This window comes from Pipra filicauda, unplaced genomic scaffold (genome assembly GCF_003945595.2).
Source record: "Pipra filicauda isolate LSUMZ 115617 unplaced genomic scaffold, ASM394559v2 scaffold125_size2111803_pilon, whole genome shotgun sequence".
In the NCBI taxonomy this organism is placed as follows: domain Eukaryota; kingdom Metazoa; phylum Chordata; class Aves; order Passeriformes; family Pipridae; genus Pipra; species Pipra filicauda.
The window spans coordinates 620,526-646,185 of record NW_024103718.1 but is presented as its reverse complement, the minus strand read 5'-3'; the positions used below and the strand labels follow the sequence as shown (position 1 = coordinate 646,185).

Genomic DNA, 25,660 nt, shown 5'->3' with positions numbered 1-25,660 from the left:
CTGGTGCTTTGGCTCATATATTCTACCAAACTTTTGCCAATCTTCTACTATAAATAAAAAGGTAGTTTGACTTCCATCATCAAAACAGCTCATTAAGTAATAGGGCATAAATACTCAAAGAAATTGACAGTCTTTTCTATAACTCAAATTAATGCAGAAAATCACCATTTGCATAAATCTCTAAGTCTTGTCTTCACAGATGTTGATTCTGTCAGCTAGTTGCATTTCAAATTAATTTTAAAATAAACAGTGGGAAGTCTATCTTTCAGCTAAAAATAACTTGCTCCAAAGGAGATTGCTAGGTGCAAGGCGCATACTCATTGTGCACTGCCTTATTTACTTAAAACTAATTTTTTTTTCATAAATGGTATAATAAAATACTTAAATTATATTGAAAGGTCATTTTATATAACTATGTGCTTAATGGACAACTGGTTTAAATGGAAGATTAGATTTTTATGATGTTCAAAGAATATCTTCTCCACATTAATCTAGTACTTATATTAATGAGAGGTCACAGTATTGGAAGTATCTTTACACTTTGAAGAATTAAGTAAAATATATATTTTTAAAAAGCATTAAAATATTGGAATTCACTGTGATTCAGAAGAACGGATACTGCACTGGTTCAGTTACCCAGTCCCTCAGGTGTTTTTAAAACCAACAGTGGGGTATGTTACTTAATGCAGTGCCCACCTTATATTTCAGCAAGGAGTGCCACACCAGTCCGGTACAACTGCCACTCCAGAGGTGCTCTGAGTGCAGGGAAATGACAGCTGCCTGGTTTAGCTTCACCTCCCCATTACGAAGGGAACCTGAGAGGCAGTGTTGAGCACTGATGGGGTCATTGTCTTCTTCATCCTCAAGCACCACTGGCAGCTGTAAAGGAGGCTGAATTTTCTGCTTCCTTCATGCATGCTCAGCTGGCTACACAAGGCCTCTCCTGGATAAAGATCACAAATGCTTCCTTCTCTACATGTTTTCCATGGGGAGAAAATTATTTATTGTAAGAAAATGAATCAGTAATAAGAGTTTGTATTTTGCGCAGTGTAAAGAGTCCGTGTGCAGGGCTGTAAGGGGACACTAACTTGAAGGGAGGATCTTGGATTCAGGTTGGCAGGATGCTAGTTAAGGCCATAGTTAAGCAACATAAAGTAGACGGCACTGTGTAAACTCCAGCCATCATGTTTAGTCTCTCCTAATACATGATATACCAAAAACTTTAGCCACCATAGAGAATTTACAAAAAAAGTAGTTGCGAGCAGTTTTCTCTGCTGCTTCTAGTTCATGATAGCCTTTGTTCTCTGTGGGATCTATATGTTCAAAAGAAAGGTTGGGACTTTACATTTGGTCAAGATGTTGCTGATGTAAAAATTAAAGTCTGATGTTTAACTTCTCTCCCAATGTGTGTGATTGCTCACTTGGATGCCTTAAGCTGCTCCGTGCACATCCTAGCTTCACTTTTTGTGAGTAATTTGGACTTGTAGGCTTAAGCATCTCTGAAAATTTGATTAGTGTGAGTTAATTCTGAACAACAACTGTAAAAATAGCTCTCAAACTCCTTGGTCTTAACCTAGCAATGTGTTTATGCTTCTGTCTGCTTCAGAATGCCACAGAACAAATCAGCAATAAAAAAACAAGTTGGACTCTGGCGACAGGCTTTTTTTTGTGAGAGTCAGCAGGCAAATTTTTTACAAACCCTTGAGTATCTAAATGTTTGTGACCCCTCTAACAGAGTAAAAATTCACAATTCTTCCTCTGAACATGATCTAGAGGCAATATGATCCAATTTTTGTACTTTAAAATATGTATTAATTAGACAGAGGAGAAAAAGCTTTATTCCTAGGATCCTTATCAGTGGTCAATGAAAGAATGGACAGACAGTGAGTATCAGTGGCCTTCTGATGCTGTTTAGTTGTTAACTTTCTTTCTGCTTCCAGAAATCCCTCTCTGAGGCAATCCCTGGGCATGGGCCATTCGCTTAAGAGTTGGACTCAATGATCCCTGTGGGTCCCTTCCAAGTCAGAATATTCTGTGATTCTGGGAAATTGTTCTCTCCAGCTGGGCACTCCAAAACTCCTTTTTTGAAGTGATTGCATAACGAGATGCACTGGATTAGATTGTCCCTGCCTTACCCAACCCTGTTACAGCATGCTTTGTACTTGCAGGCCATCGTTTCAAATTTTAAGCAAAAAGCATACACCCTTGATTTCATGATGCAGAAACAGAATGTAGTGAGTCATGCCACATCCTTCTTATTATTTCAGATAGTTGGAACCAGCTCCTTTCACCAAATATTGCTGATGTGTTGCACCCATAGGGACCTTACGTAGACCACAACCAAGTGCTGTATGTATGCACATGGACGGTCTTCTCTAGAGTAAATTAGCCTTCACTGCAGGTGAGAAATCACATTCTGGAGTGGCCTCCCTTAAGGGTGTAGGTGTAACCTTAAGAGTCGTGTTTGCATTGGAAGAAACTGCTTAGAGAAGTCATTGTTTTGTTGGAAAAACTCTGCAAACTTGATAAGGAGCCCAAGCAAAGTTGCCTGTAGTTTATAATAGGAATATAAAACTGAAGTCTCCCACCATTATTTTTGCCAGCAACTTTAAAAATTAATTAGAACTCATTTTGTTGTTTCCCAAACACATAAGTTTACATACCTACATGTTTTCAGCTTTTCAAGAATGCATTTTGACGTAGGGTAAATTGATGTGAATAGCTCTCTGGGTACTGTTTTCTCACAGGTTTGGCAAGAAGAATGCTGTTCTCTTTGTGCCAGTGCATTAATGTGTTAATCTGCTGTCGCTGTGAGTGTCAGGCACACTGAGCACAGACCTAATATATCTTTATAACATCTTGAATTATAGGAATCCTGTTAGGTGTAAGCTGCATTCTTAATATCTTCAGTTCCTAACACTTTTTTGTTATGCATAAATTTCAGTAAGATACCAGCTTTGATCCTGTCTGGAAAGAGAGCACTTTTGATGTTAGGCAAAAGCAAAAGAAACTTGTGCAATAGTTTGGCCTCATTGAGACAGTTAAGACTATCAAGATCCACACTTCACTTTGATACTATAGTCCAACTTCTGTTTCCTAGGCAGCCTGCAGTCCTCTGTAGCTGTGTAGGATGTATATGCTCACGTTGAGTTCGATTCTGGTCGATGCTGTAGGCTCCAGTTGGGGTTCCAAAGGTCTAAGGCATCTGGGTTCTAGATTTATCTGCTTTCATATGTTCCTATCACCAAATGAAGTTGTTTGAAACATTTCCATTATTTACTCTGTTTCTGACATGTATGTCTGGTCTGAAAGGATTTGAAAATGTTACGGGAACAGTTCCACAAAGAGTGCTATTTACAAAATGTAGAGGAACAGGCTGACTGGCTAAATCAAGTGCAAGTACTGAGACCTTGCCTTTTGTTGGTCAGTCTCATCTGTGGGGTGCCTCAAATGCTTCTACTATTAAGATTATATAAAAGTGTGGTCACATTTAACTATAACACTTCATTATAAGTATATTCATAAAGAGGTAACATGGGAGAAAAAGCATAATCAAAAAATCACAATACAGTATAGCATTCAAAACAATAATATCTGATGCTCAGGATCTTTCTCTTTTTTTTTTTGCAGCCCTGAAGGAAACCAAAAAGCTCTTCATATGGGCTAATGGAGCTAGGACTATGTTACAAATTGCAGTTTACAGTTCAATGGTCAAGCTATTGATTTCTCCTTTAGCTCATGAATAGCGTTTTGCTTGGCTTTAAAAGTTGAAATACATTTGTTAAGGTTTAAAAAGCAAAACAAAACAGGTGTTCTGCTCTGTTAAATTAACTTTAGGAATGTGTCAATATAACCATATTAATATAATTTGTTTATATGTTGGCAATTCTCTTTCCTGCAGGCATTCATGTCAATGTTTCAGATTCTCACACAGGAAGGATGGGTGGATGTCATGGATCAGACACTGAATGCTGTAGGACATATGTGGGCCCCAGTAGTTGCTATTTATTTTATACTATATCATCTTTTTGCTACTCTGGTAAGTTTTCACTCTTAAATATGCTGTGCTTTTGAATTATTCTCATAGCTCTTGTATTACTTAGAATTCTCAGCTAGTTAAAACTAATTGTGGTGCCCATTTTTAGCACAGAGGGGCTTTAGGACTAATTCTTTGATGTGGTAGAATTAATTTACCCTTCAGCCATGTGGCATAAAGTGGTGGGCTTTGTTCTGGCGTGAGGTGTTGTTCTTCTTAGATCCAAGTAACACTGCTAGACTAACAGTATAATTGTTATCTGTCCTGTACTTTCACAGCTCTAATGATTGCGGAGTTAAGCAAGTGATTTTATTTATCATGTAGAAATGGTCTCCTCAGCTTTCGTTGCATTCTCTTTGCAACAGTAATTAAAGTAAGAAGTGTAAAGCCTTAGGATATATACTTGACTAGTAATCACTACATTCCTGTTGTCTGATGCAAAATCAATGCACATATATATATGACATAGAATATCAAGCAATAAATGGACGAGAACTAATACAGCAGTTCCTGCACGTATACAGAAATGGGGATTATATGTAAAAGCCCCATTTTTCTGTATACATTTAAAATGGGATTATTACATTCTTTTATAGAGAAAATGGGAAGGAAAACATCTCTTTGGTTATCCTATATCAGTAAGGGCTCAGTACTGTATTTGGAGTACCAGCACAGAGAAAATACCACGACCAGGGGGACTAACCATTTTATGCTCCCTTAATTCACTCCTGCTATTGCTCATTTTGTATTCTCCATTCACTGGACGTTTTGATACACTTACTCTTATTTTCACTTCCTTCATTCCATTTTCATTCTTTACTCAATTGTCTACTTACATAAGGTATTAAATGTATTTATACAATCTTCATCAGCTTCTATTTACTTCTTTTACTTTACAGTATGTCCTGTTTCACTTCTAAAGACTGAATAATCAGACTGTAATTGTGGGTGCAGCAGACAACTTTGCAGAATTACCTGGGCTTATGAAGTTTTTAGTTTCAGTTCTGAGACCTTCCTCAGACCCTGGCAGAGAAAAACTATGTAGGACAGAGTTTTCTGTAGGTAAAAGAAGTTTAAAGAAAGAAAATAACATGGAACTGGTAAGGAAGAATGAAAACAGTTGGGCTGCTACTGAAACCTAAAAGAAGCATTCTAAGAATAAACAGCCATCAGTGAATAACAAGAGTGAAGTTAAATGAAGAAATTACTTTTAACAACTGGAAGAGGGAGGAGGATTAGAATTGAGAAGAGATAATTGCAGGCATTTGGCAAAGCACACTGTAGAACCTTGGAAAGAAATGAATAGGTTTCACATTAGAAGGCAAAGAAAAGTTGAAGCTCAGAAAAAAATCCCACTCTTGGAACCAAGGACTGTTATTAGTTGAGATGGCAGCAGAGGAAATTAAACAAATAACAAGTTTACATTTAACTTTGTGGTACATCGTCTTTGGTTCTTCTTGAAAAAAAGAAAAAAAGGAGCAAGAAAGTCTTGTCTTGATACATATCAGTGCGTGAATCAGCAAGACTGTAAGGGGTGATATCTTTAATGAGTGCCATACTTCTTTTTACTATGGAACAGCACTTCCTTAACTGGTATGCTTTGACCTGCAGGTGCTGGAGTATCACGGAATGTATAACATATCTGAAGAAGGAAAACACCATACTGTAAAATCCTGACAGAATTATAGCAAAACTGTTCATCATTAATTAGGGATCAAAGCAGTTTGTGTGTGACAACCCACCCTTAAAGGGAAGGAAGCACCTAAGATTCATAAATGCTTGATCATCTAAAGGAACGACAAAAGTCAGAGAGTCCACAAACAGTCAGAAAGTTCCACTTGGCATGGAAATTGGTATATTAGTCCCTGACCTGCTATATAAGCACATGGCAGCGGGTTTTGGATAAAGGGGTGGGATAAAAGGGAAGAGAGAAATTAAAGGGGAAGAGATTAATTAATTAAGAAAGAGAGAAAGGAAAAGAGAAGAAGAAAGAGAAAGAGAGTCCTGTTTCCAGTGTCAATCCCACTGGGGGGATGCCAATCCTGGTTTCAGCATTGATCCAGCTGGTAAGTGTCAATCCAGCTGCATAGGTCTGGCCGATGAGATGTCCATGGTCCTGAAGGGCACTACCTGGGCTTGGGTGGGTACCATTTTATAGACAGGTTTCTCCACCCCAGAGATGGGTTTCTCGCTTTCTATGCTAGTTAGTTATCATGCGCAGTCTGTTCTTTCAGGCCTTTCTGGAAATGGGTTGTAGGGCTTTGAGGGACTTTGGTGGTCACAATCCCACCCTGTAGTACATGACCACTTCCTGCCACTCTTGAGCTTTCACTGTACTGTGTTGTGCTTATTTCTCACAGAAAAGCGCTGCCCTATCTCTGCCTGCCCCCCCTTCTCCAGCCAAATCTTGTTCTTTCTCATGCCATGTTAATACCAGTAGTCCTTGTTTATTGCCAACAATTCATGTCTGTTATTACTAATAGTCATTGGCTGGATCCACAGCCATCCAGTTATCAGTGTTTGAGATACACACATTATCCCCTTCTTCTGGGAATCGAGACCTCAAAAGCATCTCACTTTGGACCGCTGTTTATAGGGTCATTAGAGAGTAGGCTTTAGTTATAGTAATTTTCCATTCTGGCCACAATTCAAGTTGGTAACTTGCTTTGAAAGTTCAACAACAAAAATATTATTCCACTTGAGTTGTTATTCAGGCAAGAAAAATAAGTTTTCAAGGTGGTTCATTAAAAAACAGGTGCTTATTAGACACCTGTTAGTTCCTGGGAACAGACAGTGTTTCTAATAAGCTCTGGAGGGGCTTAGACCTTGTGCAGTTCATCAAGGCTGAGGCCTAATGAGCCTTTCTCAGATCTTAGTGTGGGCTGGGGGGAGGCAGAGGAGGTTGCATCACCATAGTCCATCCTGTGACTAAAGTCAGCTTCTCCACATTGTGCCAGGTATTATGTATTTTATCAGACTTCTGTCTTGCTTTGCCATTCTGAATGCCATCTTTACTTCCACTGTTGGTTGTAGTTGGATCATTGAAAACTGTATGAGGTACTGTTTAAGTATGTGGCACATATAATATGTCTGCTAAAACCACTTTCCTGTTCAAAGAACACAGTTTTTTCTGAACATTTACAGTTTTTAAATTTATGGGCCAGAGTCCTTCCTGTGTCTCCTGTACCTTTATAGTTCATGGAGGGAAAGAAAATTCTTCTTTGGAATAAGGTCCAGACACTCAACTCTGATGCAGTTTGAGTTCCAAACTCCTTGCTGGCATACTAAGCCACTTAAATTTTATCTTCTATATAGGTGGGACAGGTAAACTTGCACTTCATTTATAGTAGTGCTGAAACGATATGTCTGCTCTGGTTGTCACTCAGGGGTCCAAGACCACAGAAATATTCTAGACCTGTAACTCTTTTAAAAAAAGTGCTAAGGTTCCTACCTTAGTTGAAAACTACCTTAGCTTTACAAGCTGTTTTAGGATTTTGCTTTGTGGTTTTTTTAATTATTATTTCTGATTAATTTAATTTTCTTTGCAAGTGAAGTACATTTTAATGAGTATATTGATAACATATATAATGCATTGGTCATCAAACCTAGAATTCAACATTTTTAAACTCATATTAATTTTATGGTAAAATAAAAATCAATTTAGTACTTGCAAAATGGCTAGGAGATATATAGTAGCTAGGAGATATTAGTTCAACAGATGTCAAAAGCAAGAATCCAGTTTATATCCGTAGGGCCATCATTTTTCCATGTCATTTAATAGTACTTCTTAACAAAAATAAAGTCAACTTTAACAAATCATTTACCATTGTTTTGTAGATTCTACTCAGCTTGTTCGTTGCTGTTATTTTGGACAACTTGGAACTCGATGAAGATCTAAAGAAACTTAAACAAGTAAGAACATATTTTTGTTGTGCTTTCAAAAAAGCATTACTTTACTGGTATTTTATGTGGTAAAATAATATGTGAGGGGAAAAATTAAAATATTGTAAAATAGATTTAGAAATTGGTTGAAATATTCAATGAAAGTCAATTCAGATACTCAGGTAATTAAAATAATTTAAAAATCACAGCTAGGTCATCTTTTTGCTTTTAAACTAGTGAAAGCTGTCCCTGCCCATGCTTTATGAGCACAGCACAGCTCCACTGCAGGGGATAGTACTGACAAGACTCCAGAGACAGGAAGGCATAGAGCGATAGGGTCAATGTGTTAGGGGAGGGCTAAAGAGGCTTCGCAAAGTTGTCTTGCTTGTTTGGTTCTCCACATCTGGGGACCAAGAAGTCATTCTCTCATGCTTGAAACACCAAATTTCAATCACATAAAACAAATTTAACTAGAGAGTTCACATTGACTTTTCTGACCTTGTGGACAAATGACCAGAGAGAAAGGTGTCTGTAGCTTTTACATAAATCTATGGCTGTGCTTTAATTGCACAAAGAGGAGCAGAGCCATAAACATTTCATGCACGAATTATCATGAGTTGACACATGGGAACCTCTTTTGTAATATTGGGCTTACAGCCTTCTTTCACCCATCATTTGCTAGTTTTGTTCATTTTAAATGTGCATCGGCAATTGTCAAAGAATTACGTTTTTTCAATTCTTGAATATTAATCACCCAGACAATTGAGATATTTAACACTGAATTCTTACATGAAAATGTTATATACTTGTGTTAAATTCATCTTTACAGAATTCAATACAGAAATCAATATGGTTTTTGTGGTTGCAGTATTAAATTTCAGTATGTATTGCAAACTTCAAAAAAGTTAAAAGACCAAGTATTTTCTGCCACAAAGAAATACAAATACTGGATTTCAGTTAATCAGCTCGTATAAGTGACAGATCTTACAGATGATTTTGAGATGGCCTGACAGTCTTGAGTATGCAAACCAAGTAGGCCAAATCAAGTGCATTCATGTTTCTCTTTACCAGTCTCAAGATGTAAAATGATCTGAAATGAAAATGGCTCAGATGTATGGCAAACAATGTTATATCATCCTGATACCCTTACAGGAAATTTTTCAAAATCTCTGCATGAGTTAGAAACACAAATCAACTTTTCTGGGTGAAGAGCTTATGATATGAAATCCAGTGGGTTTTCCATGAAACATAGCATGTCTGATTCATAAACCACTTTAATAGTCTACATTTTTGCATAGGTTTGTGCTTTAGCAGCTTGCTCTGGAACTGGTGAACAAAAAGCAATGATGAGAGGCCACCACATGCAATACTTGTCACTGTGTCAGTCTGAAATCTTGTTAACCTAGTAGGAATTCTGTCTCTGTAATAGCAATAAAGCACACCCCAGTGAAAAACATAAATAGAATTTTTGAATGAGTCTTTCAACTTCATAGACTACAGCAGCATAACTACATGAGTATGGTGCTGGACCAGAATAAAACCACTCCCTCAGTCACCAGACCTTCCAACTACCATGCCACTGACAGACTGTTTCTGTGACCCAAGTGGTCATTTAACCAGAGCACAGCACTCTGCTATTGGGCACAGCAGTTTGGTTGACTGGCATAATGGTATATGCATTATACACCATTTTGATGTATAAAAATATCCAAGGTGGCTGACACTGGTTCACTTGTACTTACACTTTTGAAATGTTCTTTTAAACAGTCACCTCTCTTCAGTACTTCAGTACTGCATTTCCTTCTGGTATTTTAAAACAAATTAATGTTATATGAAGTGTTGCATATTTTAAAAATTACTACGGTGAAAGGGGGTAAGGGTTTGGTTCTTGGAGCTGCACGATATAAAGTTAGTGGAATGAATGTACAACTGATTAAATATCTAGAACAAAAAAGGTTTCCTGTGGGTTAAATGTAATGCACAGGCTCAGTGCTGACTGTGGTCTAGTACACTGAAATATTGGTTGCCTTGTATCAAGAAGATAAAGTAAAAAGAGTTTTTAATTCAATGATATTTTGAATTCTCCACTAAAAATGGACTGTTAGAAGAAGAAGGATTATAAGGTAATTGTTATGTTTCAATCAAGAATATTTCTTAAAGAAATAAATCTGTATTGCTGCACAGGAAAATTTTTGGCATCTATAATTAAAAGATAAATGATGTTCCAAAGGAGGAGTCAAATAATTCAAATTGTAATTCAAATGTAAAAGACCTTGATTGGTTGAAAATGGTGAAACTGTAATGCTCTACAAAGTATTTCCATCCTCATGGGTCTATTTTTTTCCCTGCCTTTACTGGCTGTAAAGGTCAAGATGTAAACCTCAAGGCACAGGGCATTTTCAGATGATGAAATACTGAATGTTTTTGAAGGAAGGAAGGAGAATATATTTAGACCAGAAATCACATCTAGCTAGTAATCCCTTTTGGAATGTGTTCTTCTTAACTATCACTGAATTTCTTTTCTGAAACTTGATAAGATGTATTTTATTACTTATCTTTCAGATTATTGGGGAAAGGACTAATTAGTTAATATTTGCAAAATGTAAAATGATATGTAAACACTTGGTATTCATGTTGCTTCAGTAAATATGTTTAAATATGAATAAATGAAAGCATTAAATGACTCAGAGAATCTAAATAAGATTGTAAAATAATGTATTTAAAAGCAAGTAAACTTTTAGAATTAAATTTGCCAGTGCAAATTTAGTTAAGGATATGCATCATGATTCAGTTTTTAATTACATTATTACATAATATTCTTTCCAAAGGTCTGGCCTCATTTAGTGCAAGGAGTAGATAGAGTTCATTTTAATAAACCACTAGTCGATATTTTTTCTCTTTATTGTGCAGTGCGATCATGTGCTTTATTTATTGCCCAGTATTCAAGCTTTGATAAAACTATTAATCTCCTTTCTGACTTTTTTATGGTACCCCTCATAAGTATGTACAATGAACATAAAATTTGTAAAATATTTAATTTGAGTGATTTACTTAGCAGAAAAAGCACACATAGGAGTAGAATCTGTTTTTCCAAGACACCATTCAGATGGTTTAAGAACAGAATAATTTTTTGTATTTTTACAGCTCTGTTCATTTGCAATACATCTCTCATCCTCTGCCACGTCTCATCCTCTCGTCTGTCTGCCATGATAGCTCGAGTGAGAAGGGTTTGTACTGTCGCTAATAGTCACCATCTCTCTGTGCATTAAACTTGATCCTCTGCAGCAATTCAGGCTGACCCTAACACACTACTTGATCTCTAGGTATGTCGTTGATCTTGCTCATCATCCTGTGAGGTCCTTTTCTTTGGTGATTGGTACATCAGTTATGCAGGTGATATTGATCTTAGGCACAAGAAGTCTCTCAGCTACAATACTGACTTCCTTCTCTTTTATGCCTCTCTCTATAAACTATTGCTCCAAAGTTAAAAAGAAACTGAGAGGACTTCTTGAATTTCTTTTGCCTTTTGTGATAAAGTGACAACTTTCTTTTTTAGAAATTCATCACTCTTCACAGCATTTGAAGCATGACTTTCCCTTACAGCAGCTACATTAACTTTTCACATCATATTTTCCACATATTTACTAATTGTAGTATTAATACATTTCTATCAAATTGCCTAAATGTGAAGTCAGACTGATTAGTTTCTCATTTCCTGAATGCTCTATCCTGAATCCCTTTTGTAACATTAGTCACATTTACCACTTTCCTTTCTCTCACTCCAAAGTTTATTTAGGTGACAAATTATTTACCACTGCTGTATGTAGCCTTGTTGTATCTGAGATCCTTTAGAAGTCTTGAGAGTGTGTTATCAGGTGTTGGAGAGGGACAAGTTGAACTTGTGTTAAGTATCTTCCAAAAGCTTTTCTCATGACAGTTTTGTAGAAGATCAGTCTTTGGCATTGTTTAAGGTCTCCTTTGACCTCATCTGTGGTCAACACTATATATTTTTCTTTCTTACTTTGGTTTTATTTTACAGAACACACTTGATTAGTATGTTGCTCTTTTAGACTTGCTGCTTTCTTTATGTTCTTAAAAGCTTTCTTTTTAGATTTTATTTCTTTAGAAAGTAGTTTCTCAATTTCTTTAGAAAGTAGTTTCTCTATATCTTTCATGATCTGCCATTATTTTTATACCAAAAAATTGCTAGTACTTATGCTTTTTTTTCTCTATTCTTTACTTAGCATATGGATTCCCTTTCTGAAACATATCTGTTTACTTTTATAAGTCTTCTTTGCAGTCCAGTTGACACTGCTGGACTTCTTGACTTTTTTGGAGTTTTTCTGTAGTTGGTAGATGTGCTCTGCCCTTCTAAAACAGGATATTTAAAGTTACTCCATACACCCCCTTCCCAGTTTCTGTCATTTGGCCTTTCCTTTAAAATTCTTTTCAAAAGCCTTATGATTTTAAGTAATTATTTTTTTTTCATTTAAATTCAGCATTGTAGATGGATTTGACCTTTTACTTGTAAACTAAAATCTGAATTTAAGATCATTTTTCTCACTGTTATGGGATAACTTTTTGATATTTATGTCATGAAGTAGATCTTGCTCAGTACTGAACCATAATGTGCTTCTTCACTTAGGTGTTCTCTGGCTGCATAATTCAGCAAGGATTCACGCATGAGTAGAAAGTTCATTTCTTTCTTCTACCCTTTCCTAAACATACATGAGGATAAACAAAGGCTTCCCACTATTATTACTGCTTGTCTTTAGGCCTTGAATACTACTTTGCATACTGAAGTTACTTTCTAATCCTCATTTACGGTGGCAGAATATTTCTTCCACTTTGGCACACAGTTTCAATGCAGAGTGATCCTGTGCTGTTTATATATGCATTTACCTTATTTACTTCTTTGACTGTAGAACGTCTGTGTAGAATAACACCAGTCTTTCATTGATGCCATGTACTGTCAATCTGGATAATATGTTGCCTGTTCTGCATATTCTCATTCTGATCAGAATATGATCAGGATCCTACTGCTTGTTACTTCTGCCGAATTTCTGAGATGTGTTTTGTGTCAACACTGTGGAGTTTTTAATAACAGGAATTCTAATTCAACCATGTTAAATTTTTTAGGGTTTTACTATTAATATAAAAGCCTGTATATATGTTATTCTTGTCTAGTTTTATGTCCCCTCCTTAATATGGCTTTATTTCTCATGTTTTTCTGTTTCCTACTAGAAATTTGTAAACTTTTAGGTTTCCCATAGCCTCACTCTCTACAGAAAAACTCATGTTTACCTTTTTATTACTCCATTCTGGGCTTACTCTACTGTTTTAGAACCTGGTCCCTTAAACAGTTTTTGCAACCGGTGAAGTTCCCTTAAAATGTTATGGAGGTTTAAACACCCGGGTAGAATTCATCTCACTTCACCAATACATTATGAAGCTGTATATGCAGTTTAAAGTATTCATGTAAATTTCCTTCCCTAGTCACTGACGAGTGGTAAATACTTTTGGAGGGCAATTTGGAGAGACATACATTTTGTTTGTAGGGCAGCTACTAGAAAATTTGGAGCCAGCATAAGATTATCCTCAAGCTGCCCTGGCTGTATGAATCGTCTTTCCTTCATCTGCAGCATAGTTTGTAGCTTACAATAATGACACCTGTGTGACACTGCTTCTCAAGTGTATATCCCAGCTTCCTCTGAACCATACAAAGTGCATCCCTTCTAAGCTTACACAATTTAAAAAGAAATATCTGTTGAATTATGAAAAAAAGAAAAAAGATATAAAACAAAAGGTAGGGATAAATGACTGTTTTTTCACAACAGAGGAAAGTAGAGGTCCATGATGATCTTGGCCGGGATCGGTGCGGTTCAGTATTTGTGACTTATCTAAAAATGAGGTGAACAGTGAGGCAAGAGCGTTTGCTGATGGTGAAAAGTTAGTAAAGACAAACAGTATTAAAGCTTACAGTGAAGTATTTATATTTCATGGCTGAGAAATAAAATGTCAGATGAAATGTAATGTCAATAAATACACATAGGGAAGCAGCCGACTACATACAGAAATATAGGGTTTAATTAAGCTATTACCAGTCCAGAAAGATTTTTGAATTGTTGTAGATATTCATTGTCATGTCAGTTCAGTGTTTATCAAAAGAGAAGGCAAACATATTTTTTAAAATTATTAGAGAAAATTGTTAAACAGAATTGAAAACATTACTGTTCTGCCATCTGTATCCAAGATGCTTCGTTGTCTTGAGTACTGCATGCAGGTAAGATCAAAGCATCTTTTTAAAAATAAGATATAATAAACCAAGAAGAGGTATAGACAAGGATAATGAGGATGATCTTCAGTTTGTAAATGAGAGGACTGAGGAGGAGGCTAAGTAAGAGTTATATTAAATCAGAAAAGGTATGAGAAGTTGCATAGAAGACTATTTTATTTCTTCTACAGTAAAAAAAAAAGAGAGGGCACTCAATCAAATCAAATGGGTTTAGTGTTAAGACAAATTAATGGAATAAAAATCCTATAAGTGCTGATAGTTTAGATGTATCTTTCAGCTGCAGAGGTTGTCAAAACTGGGAAAGCACACAGGAAGTAAAACTACTCTTTGTTCTATTCTTATATCTCAGAGCTCTTTGGCTGGTCCTTGTCAGAGACAGGGTAATGGAGAGATGGACCGTTGATCTAACCTAGTGCACTCCTTCTTACTCCCCTGGTGTTTCATCATCTGAATGGGATTTCAGTTTTCAAATAGCATAAGGACAAACCCATTGGTGGCTAAACCCATGTGCACCCCCACTGTACTCTTTTGTAATGCCCCAAGGGGAAGGGCAACCATCTCAAGCATCTCTGAGCACAAACCACGGTCTAACTTCCCTGGCCATGTAATCTTACTTCTGTAATCCTATTTCCTGGAATGCCACTGTTAAAATATATATTATATATAATTATATATATAAGACAAACTATAAAATTTTCTTTGTTTACCTTATATTTGTGATAACAACCCCAACTTACTTCACTAACTTTGAAGGGTTTATCTTACAGTTTGTGTCAGACAAGATTGTTGTGTCCCTATTTTAGTACTGGAGAATCAAAGCTGTAGTGACATCTCTGGGTTCATATACAAATTCCCAGTAGGATGAGGAATCAAACAAAGACTATTCTAGTGCTTGAGCCCCTCAAGCCAATCAGGAACATAGATCCACTTTTAAATTATTGAAATCTCACATAAGTGGAGTTCTACTGCTTCAAAGGAATATTCCCTTGAGGAAGATCAGATTTCTGTCTTATCGCATGTGTGCTGTCTGTGATCACTGGTGCACACTCACAACATGAATACAGATGGCAGTCATTACTAAAAATATTATCTCCATGCCTTACTACCTGGCAACAGAAATTCTTGGACAAAAGTGGGGACATTTCTCTTCTAATTTAATTAAATTCACACTTTTACCAGTGAGGGTACTTGTCATATGTATGTGCTCCTTTCCCTCCAGTTCTGCTCCAGACCATGAAATACATACAAGTTTTTTTCCCCCCAAATCTATATCAAAGCAGCAGATCCTCCAGAGGTTTATATATATATATATACATATATATATCTACTATATCATGGTATATATATATACATATATACTTACAGTACACATATATTTTTTTAAAAAGTGATACCTTTCAAATTAAATTCTTGTTCCTGTGCTTTTAAAAATAACAGATTTTTACCATGTCCATTTTCTCTCTTTTAAATCTCACTTTTAACTATTCGATGTTGAAACAAAAACTTTCATAAACAAAAAAGCTTGGAGATAATGATAGATTCTTTGCTGGTTTTGTCTGTTGAGATAGATTCTTGCTTTCAACAATGTTTAATGTCTGAATAGCTCAATTTGATGCCAGTAGTTCAGGGTCACATTTTGAAATGCTTAAAAGCTTTGCAGAAAAGAGTCAGTTAAACAAACATTAGTAGTCTTGACAGAGCTTTCAAAGCAAAAGCATAAAAGTAATAAAAGGAATGCAATAGGCAATCTGTCTCATAAGAAGGCTCAATTGCAATAGAAGAAAGTTGATCAGGATTTGAGTGCTATCAAAAATGGCAGCGCTATCAAAGAACTATCCTGGACTCTAGTACCATGATGCTTGGCGTTTTTGATGGTGGTAGTGGTGGTGGTGGTAGGAGCACAAGGAGGTCTATACTTGGATCTACTACCACCTAATTGACCAGAACTACAGCAGCAGAATACAGAGGTCTTTGAAAAGCATTTTAAAAAATAATAATGATTTTTAAATATTAATCTCTCTGATCTTAAACTCAGGTTTTTTTCTGGTCTTGTTGTCAGGGAAACAGAGCAATTAATATTTTTTTCTCACTAAGTAGTTACTTCTCCTTCTTCACTACTCAGATTAGAAAATCTCTGATTTATAATGAGACTTTTGTTTTCCTTCTATCTAAACTGAGAGTATCTGATTTCTGAACATTGTTCAAGTAAATTCTGGCACATATATTCTAAATGTGTATTTGACACTGCTTACCTTTCATGCAAGAATACATAAGTGGAATTTTTGTTAATCTCAGTCAAGACAAAGCAAATTAGTTCAAGAGACTGTGCTGAGTCCTTTGACATTTTTCTCTAAAGTGAATTTGAATAGAAGTTTCAAATCAAAAATTTATATTAAGTAGAATAAAATGTTTTTCAGTGTTGCAGGACTCTGATCACCAGAGCATCCTGCTGATTTTGAGAGTTGAAATATTTATTAAACTAAAGCAGTATTCACATGTCAAACAATTTGAACTTACATCCCCAGAGCAAACATAAAATTTTCTTTCATTGATTGCTATAGTATTCAGCTTTGCTTGTATCAAAGCTGGAGAGAAGCAGCACAATTTGTACCTTTGATCCTAAATTCATGTGCAATCAGTTGTTGATTTTGCAGTTATTACTTTGATTCTAACTCAGAGCAAATAGATTCACATTTTTAATTCATTTAAAAGAAACCTCTCAAGAATAAAAAGTTTCATGCATTTAAATGCGGGGGTTTTTAATAAAGAAGTAGGAGTATCTTCTGACACAGACTGAAAAAAATAAATCATGATAATACTGTGTACTTACGCAGTAAGCAGCATAACAAAAGTTTTAATGCTTTTATAATTAATCTGACACTCAGAAGTTTAGAAGCAACTATCCTCAAGTTTTTGAACAATTATATACAAAGAAGAAAATTCTCATTCATTTAGATAATGGCTAGAATTTTCTAAAATGTCAAGGGATAGGATTCATATCATCTCGTTAGCCATGCAAAAAGTTAGGCATGTGGTCTAAGCCAGTCATTTGGGCTTACCTGTAGTCATAGTTACCCTCCAGGGAATGATTCATCCCATCCAAGTTGGATGCTTTCTTTTTTCTGTTATAGAGGGAGTCTAGACAGCTAATTAGGCAAAATACCTGATTTTTCAATAGATAAAGTTAAATTACATGAATATCCAAGTCTGATGAATTAGGAACCCACATTTCATTGACATTTAATCATACGGGTTCCTTTACATTTTGAAGCCAAAAATCTTAGTGTGATAAGGTGCCAACAGTGACACCTTACTGAAGTTAGATTAGCAACTTAGATGATAATGGCAACAAAGGATAAAAGTCAACATTCAAAGCTGGTCACCTCTCTTCACTCACAGCAGAAAAAGAAGTCTACATTTATGAACTTAGGTTCGTAAAATAGCAGGTCTCTTGCATTGGCACTTGAGTTAGTTTTCTAATGGTGTGTGGCACAAATTTAACAGGATCACTGTAGAGGTTCCTGACTTCAACCGGGGTTGACTCAGAAGATAATACAGGCCCCAACTCACTTGTGGAGCAAAAGGCATGCTCAGAGGTGAAAACAATGTAGTCACTGTGAAACCAGACATTCACCATTTGCTATGGGAATATGACAAAAATGTGGCTCTCACACATTTTTATGTACCCTACTAAGACTTTGTAGTTATGTTTGGTCTCGAAAGACAAAGATACAGATAATTGCTTCCCCAGAGAATAAGGCTCTCACTGCATTTCCAATGATGTTGAGGATATCCATCTTATATTCTCTGCAATGATATGAGAACAAGTGTTGCTGCATCAATATCAAGATACTGGGGTTTATTTTTTTTTATTTACTGTGTTACTCCAGTATTATTCTTGTTTGACACCTTTCTCCCCTCAGCCATTATCATTATGGTTCCCATTTCCTCGGCTACTGGTTATTTTTTTTTTACATCCAGGCACAGTTAGTGCAGTCTTTTGTTTACATTAGATCATACATTTCTTACTGCCCGTGATCACTTCCCCATATTCAAAGGAGTTTACTCATCCATCCATTGTTGGACATTTGCAAAACAAGCATCTGTTTATTAGGAGAACTCGTATGGATTTACAGATGCAGCACTGGTTTCCTTGACACTTTTAAAGGTGTCTCACTTTTAAAGTTGAGCCTTGCTCTGATCACTGCTCTCTTTTTTGGACTAAAAATCGTTATAAAATTGTTTATCGGTATTTCTCTGTCCCAGGCATACACCTATTGCTGAAATTCATGATATGAGAGAAAGCTTTCCCACATAATGGAAACTATGTTTCCATTATGAAAGTCACACTGACAAAGAGATAAAAATGAGAAATACACTGATCTTTTACAGAACAAAATACAGAAGTCAGGTCTGCAACCTAATCTTCCATTAGCTTTTTTGTGTCTCTCACACATAGCATGTTTCTACTTTCTGTGCTAGGGATGGTTGCAGATTTTAACTCATTTTCAGGTTTGAGGTTTTTTTGTTGTTGTCATTCTGTTGAAATCAGATGACCAGGAAGAAAAGGTCAAGGTTTTGCCACTACCCTCTTCAGTATACATTCACGATGATTCGTGAAGCAGTCGATCCTGTGTATTTATACCTTTCCACTTTTTGCTTGCTTTTTTAACTGTTTCTAGATACTAAGCTATGAAATTTGGTTTCCATACACTCTTGTCCTCCACATATTCATCATGTCTTCACATAAAGCAGTTCTAATAACTGAAACAGCTCACTCCTCTTCTAGCTAGTGAAAATACATGCTATTTTTATAGCTTCTACTAGACACTTCTGCTGCTGTCTTCTTATATTATTGTCTGAAGAACAAATGAAGGAAGCAACCTGAACTAAGTGCACTGCTTTATCTTTAACTTTTTACTTTGAGCTTCTAAGAAGAAATGTTTCTGCATTGATCCATTAGTTTTTGTCAAGAAGTCTTCATAATTAAACCCCTGTGAGAGCTTTGCAGAGGTGAGTGCTAACAAAGAGATGTATTCAGCAGAACTGGTCATAGAAAGAAGATAAGTCAAAATCTGACTGTCAGCCAAACCAAAGCCCATGGCTGAGGCCAAGTTCTACCTAATCTTGGTTCTGGGATGCTGGAAACAGTACAAAAGTAAAATATTTTCCTCAATGTGGGTTTGGGAACTGAGAAAATATAGTTACACACTGTAGGAGAGCTCTGGAAAAAGCAATTATTTTCATCTCTGTTAAAGTGAAAGCACATAAGCCAACGAAGGCTGTGCATGGCTTTTTTTCCCCATGCAGAACCCTGGTTTCTCACAGAACTGTTCACATGGCAGCTAGCCAGTGGTTTCGCCACACAATCATGCATGACTTACTAAAAGCAAAGTACTTTCCTTCTGGGAGGGAGGTAATTCCTTGGAAACAGTCCATTTCAAAGAGGACGGTGCTTTCTCCCTATTTTGAAAATAAAGCCAAAACTAATTCAGGTTTCAGGGTAAAGCACAGTTACACAGCTATTTGCAGCTCAAACTGTCTGTGATTTGATATCTAAAGTGCCCAAACCTCCATTATTCTGAAACCAGAACATATGCAATATTGAAGCTTTAAGCAGTTGGCACTTTTACCAACATTACCAATAAAAAAAGTTGTATTGAACAAGGGAACTGTATTCAGTAACCTATTGTTTCAGAATGCTTCTTATGTTGAGTAAAAGCCTTGTGCATTTGGGTCTGGATTACCGTATGGATAACAGAAGAGGAAAATGTAATGCTTTCATAGAACCATAGAATATGCTGAGTGGAAAGGGACCCATCAGGATCATCAAGTCCAACTCCTGGGCCTGTGCAGGAACCCCAAGAATCACCATGTGCCTGAGAATGTTGTCCATTGTTGCTCATTGGTTCACTCTCTGTTGTAAGTTCTTGATGTGCATCATCTAACTATCATTTTGTGAAAAGATTTATGTGAGCTTAGAGAAAACAAACTGCAATATCTGCAAGTAGTTTTAGGACTTGGCAGAGCTACTCTAAGAACTAAAATTTTTAATGCTGTCTGCAGGGGTAGCTACGTTTCAGAAGAATTTGCAACAAGGAGTTAGGACTTATTTTTGCTTATGAAGTCTTTCCTGCCTAAGAGGTCTTTTCTCCATGAGAGCCATAATGTGATCTGCATTTGTATTTGGCACCACTTATATTTTATTTTTCTTTCAAATGTTTCTGGCTTGAAAAACTGACTTGGAAGCCTGTAATGCATTTAAGTATTAGTGAAATTAGGTAGAATACTTGTGGAAACTTGTTGAAAGTTGCAATTTGCAAGAGATGGTAAGAGTTTCGACAGATACTTTTTTTAACTTAAGGTGTTACTGAGAATGCATATTCTTATTCATATGTGTGGGAATTTCACTGGCTCTCCCTAAGCTTACAATAATATGGCAATTTGAACTAAGCATGAGCAGGGGCAGGAGAGAGTCGTAAGATCATTCACAATGAGATCACAGAATCGTTAAGGTTGGAAGACACCTCTGGAGATCATCCAGTCCAACCACCCTGCCAAGACACGGTCAGCTAGAGCAGGTGACATAGCAATGTATCCAAGAGGGTTCTGAATGTCTACAGAGAGGAAGACTCCATGACCCCTCTTGGCAGCCTGTTCCAGTGCTCTACCACCCTCACCATAAAGAATTTCTTCCTCAAATTGAGGTGGAACCTCTTGTGTTTTAATTTACGACCATTACTTCTTGTCCTGTTGCTGGGCAGCACTGAAATGGTGGAGGTGGTTGTTATTTTTTGTTTTCTAATGTACAACTATTAAATATTTCTTTGTCTTGTTAGTGTTTCTTTGAAAATTAATAGTGTATTATTCTTACTTTGTAAAATACTGTTTTGTCAAACTTCCTCTGTGTTATACGTGCACACACACATGCTCACACACACACACACACACACATCTTCTATAAAGTCTTACATTAAATCTTCCAGGACTGTCCTCGCCGTGTCATGCCCAACCCAGTAAAAGTGACCCCTTCTGTGGTTTCAAATAACAAGGGTGACCCATAGACCTCACTTGATCTGTTCAGACACCCATTTGTTTAGTGCCTCTCCCACTACCCCTTTTCATTCTGGAGCTCCAGGAAGCCTTGCAGTATCCTTGCGAAATCTGAAGAAAAGAGCAAGACTCAACTTCTTTTTTTTTTTAAAACTTCTGACCTTGGCAATATAGTTACATCAGTTCTCTGAGGAGTGGAGAGGAATAGGCTTCCTCAGAGACAGTGATATCTCAGATATGTTAAATTGTCTTTCCGTCACATTCTTTCCTGCAGCTGGAGTGTAGGATACTTGTTTTACAAAGCTAGATGCCTTTACTTTTTTCTTATAGGTCAAAGGATTCCAGACACTGGGTTAAAATCTCAGATGGGGGAGTTCAGACTTTGCACCTAGCAAAGAATATAGATTCATTTGCATTACCACAACCATCTGACGTACTTCAGTCATGTTTAAAATATTTCACTAAGGTTTTAAAAAAAGAGAGGAAAATAACCCCAAAAAGTAAAGAATCTTCATATTTATCTTCTAAAATATACTAAAAGGACTATGAATCAGTTATATTTTGGTTATACAGTCAGTGCCTTTGGGTAGTTAAAAAGCTTGCAATGTGCTACATTCCATTCTGCACTAAAAATAACATGTGAATTCTGGGAGGATGAGGTACCCTCTAGGCATTAGTATAAGCAATTATGTTTAGGACAAAAAAGCAACGATCAAAATGTCAGGACAAGCATTGTATCCATGTTCTTTGAAGAGATTAAAGAAAATTAGGACCTCCTGAGTGCAGATGCATATTTTTCTGTTCTGTGCATCTGATTATCATATCCTAAATATATGCTTTTGGTCTGTTTACCACAAAGACATAATGTATATTTTTGTTCTCTAATACAAGCAGCCTATCTGATTTTGAAACTATACAGAAACACACATACGTGCCAACCGTTTCAGAATCATAAAATTTTTCCTCCATTTCAGGACCTGCAAATACCTTTGCTACATATGCATATGTGAATGCAGGTGTACACATACACCCACATACAATAAATTTGTCAAATATACAAAGTTTTGCAAAGTGACCAGATTTGTACAGGTTACAAAATGACAACAGATCCCTTTTAAAATCAGACCAGTTTTATGTAAGTGTTGAATGTATTTCCAGAGCTTGAAAATGTATGTGCATACCTTATATTGTTCTTTAAAACAAAATCCTTAAATTTTTAACAGCTCCAGCAGTGCCTCTAATGAGTTTCCCTGTGTTTAATACTTTTTTTTTTCCAATCAGGCATGTCTTAATTCCACAATATTATTTTATCCATTTTCAGTAATGAAATTATGTGGAGTGCCTACATATCTTGTTTGTAATGGCAGTGGACTGTCCTAAGAGAGCAAGTCCTACTAGAGACTTTTACTTGGTAACCCAGGTGTACTGTGTACCCTAAAATTACTGCTCTTTAAGTATGGTGTTGCTTGGTATTCACTATGATGGTCCCTGGCATCAGAGAAAAGTCTTCCACATCCTAGTAATCCGTAGCTTCATGTCTCTCTTATAGCTCTAATTATATCACTACCAATGTCACCTGACAGTAGAACCAAGGCATTCACAGTCACTTGGCCATTCCTTGTGACCAGTGATTGGTAGAATTTCACTATATATGTTTCTGGTGAAAAAATGATGCCAAGATTGTCCTTGGAAATTTATTATGAAGTTTACTGAGGAAGAACCTGTAGACTTGGAATATAGCAAGAGATCTACTGGCTCAAAGCAAAGGTCCTCCTAGTTCAATATATCTAGTCCCTGATGGTGGCCAGAAAAATATGTTTAGGAACTAATACAAAAATAGGGAAGGCACTTACTGCTCGCATGTCTGTTAAATCTATTTTCAAATCTGTGTATATTCTAGCATTTACTGCTTGCAGCAGGAAAGATAAATTTAACAATGCACTGTGTGAGAAGATAATTCCTTTTCAACTTATGAATCTGCCATTCGATTATTTCATTTGATGCCTGCTAGCCTGTGATGTACCTTCCAGTCAAATGCTTCCTCAGTGCTCTCTCCTTCCTACCATGCCTGTTATTGCTTCCTGTTTTCTGTCTTTGTGCACCTGTACATGCAGCTTTAGAATCAGACCTGAGTTTCTTTTCACTGGGTAAGTCTATTTGAAGTGATCTACATTTGCAAGATAACTAACATGTTGGAAAAAGTAATATTTAATATTCCTTACAAACGCCCTCATTTTTTTTTTAAAGTAAATAAATCAGTATGTGAAATTACTAGGATAGAATTTCTGTAACATCATTTCTTGGAATTGGTTTCTTAACAAGAATTCAAAATATCTAGTCCATAATAGAAAAAGTATTAGAAAGTCAGTCTAAAATAATAAGAAGTCCTGTCTCCCTTCATGCAACTGGCTCGCTGATGCTTTGCTGGAACTGCTTTTCATGGATTTCATCTTTTTGCTTTCCCTGTGTCTCCATTTACTTTTCTCAGCTCTCTTTTCTGGTGAGGCAGCTTAGTATTTGAAACCAAGGTCTTTCTAGGGGAAGTCCAGGCCATCCAGATACAGTCATTATTCATTCAGAAGACAGTTTCGACCTTACTCCTTTTAATACCAAGAAGTCTCACTGTCCTGGTAATGCAGATATCATTTTGGCAGACCTATTAACAACTCCTTTTTTCAGCAAGAAGCAAAACTGTGCTCACACTTTATGATCCGTATTCCTTTTCCTCTGCCCCCTTCTCCCCAGATTTTTGTTAAGTAGAACCAAAGCACATAGTTCACTATTGCCTTTAATTGAGACCATGAACAATGACAGGTCAAACACTGCTAATTGTTTTTTTGAGTACCTGACTGCAAAAGCTATGTTGAGTGATATCTCAGAAGTGCAATTTTATCTATCAGAAGAGGAGGAGATGGAAAAGATAGGATTTGGTATGCTGAACACGTTTGGTCAGAACATGTTGCTGGAACCCTCTGCCTTTCACCCAGCATCTCCAGTCATTCAGCAGATCTAGGAAGATGCCAATGACAATTTCAGCAGTTGCATCACTTCCAAATTTTGTGTGCTGAGGTTTTAGCATTAAAGTGGGAGTTTCAGCATGGGGATTTTTCATGAACATATTGTGTGAACAAGGTGGTATAATTGGTATATCTAATTTAAACACACTCAGCATAAAATCCTATAAATGTGAATGTGTATGTGAAAATCAAGGAGCTTTTTTAAGCCTAGTTAGTTTTACTTGCCTCCAGAATATTTTTATTCTTAGGACCGTATTTGAGGTAATTCTAAATGGGAAATAACTATAAAGTAGAATAAAAATGGAAAATTACCTTTTCATTATATCTGATCCCGTGTAAATGGATTTTTAACAAGTGGCAGCAAAGATAAGTGTAGAGCACATTTTATTAATAAATGTAAAGTACAGTAATGGTTCCAAACTGAATTTTAAGTACTACATAAAATGCATAAAATCCTTCTTTTCATCATAGAGGAAATAGAAAGTTCACAAAATTCAAGTTGGTCCCCCATTCCTGGACCATATGCAGAGAATTCAAAGTAGCACTGTTTCAAAAGTAGCAAGTTTTATGGAGACTGTGTCCATTTCTAGAAAATAAGCTGACCTTTCGAGACTGGAAAACACGGTCATCTGGAAAACTGCTCATGCTGGACTATTTCTTTTTTAATAACTAAGAAAGTTTTCAAAGTCTCCTGAAGGCTGTAGCTTCAAAACACCTTTGTTGTTTGAATTTTTTTGCTATCTCTTACCTCATCTGCCACCTTTTTTAAAAACAGTATCAATGGATCACAAATTCTGGCTCATACGTTTTATTTTCAATGGTGAAAATAACACCTAAGTATCAATTCAGAAGTTGCCAATTCCTAGTATATGCAATACCGTATTATCTGTGAAGAAAACTCAATAAATTCAAGAGCTTTTCTCTTGGAAGAAGGTTTTATGGTATAAAATAGAGACCTTTGAAAATTTCTTGCCAAATATCATATTCAAAGCACACATTTTTCAAGGAGAGATGGGAGTCAAATTTGCTATGAATGTGTGAATAGGAGTAACAAAATATAAATGTAAGCTTCTGCTGCTTCATTTATATTACTATGGAAGAAAATGCTTACCTATCTTTTATATCACCAGGAGCTCACCTAATCTTTATTTTTTATCTTTTTTATCTTTTGTTTTATTTGGTTGATAGCAAAGGAAGATACAAGTGTTTGTCAGGGCACATACATGATTCTAGATGCTCCATCCTCTGAATAAAGGGGCAGCCCTGCAGCAGTTTGGAATGAAGGACAGGGCTTATGTAGCATTACTAGTTATTTGTATGGCAATGGATTCTTGAAAATCCATGCTGTGTTTGTACCCCTTTTTTTTTTTTTGTCTG

The 25,660-nt window shown here is 36.3% G+C and overlaps 1 protein-coding gene across 5 annotated transcripts in view; it reads left to right on the top strand.

The window, feature by feature from the left end:
- The window catches only part of NALCN (sodium leak channel, non-selective), a 225,406-nt gene that overhangs the window by 124,417 nt on the left and 75,329 nt on the right, over positions 1-25,660 (top strand). For all 5 annotated transcript variants that reach the window (XM_039389441.1, XM_039389448.1, XM_027730766.2 and 2 more), the window contains 2 exons: positions 3,902-4,039; positions 7,874-7,948. In XM_039389441.1, coding sequence (XP_039245375.1) covers positions 3,902-4,039; positions 7,874-7,948 — 213 coding nt within the window. The remainder of the gene's footprint in view (positions 1-3,901; positions 4,040-7,873; positions 7,949-25,660) is intronic.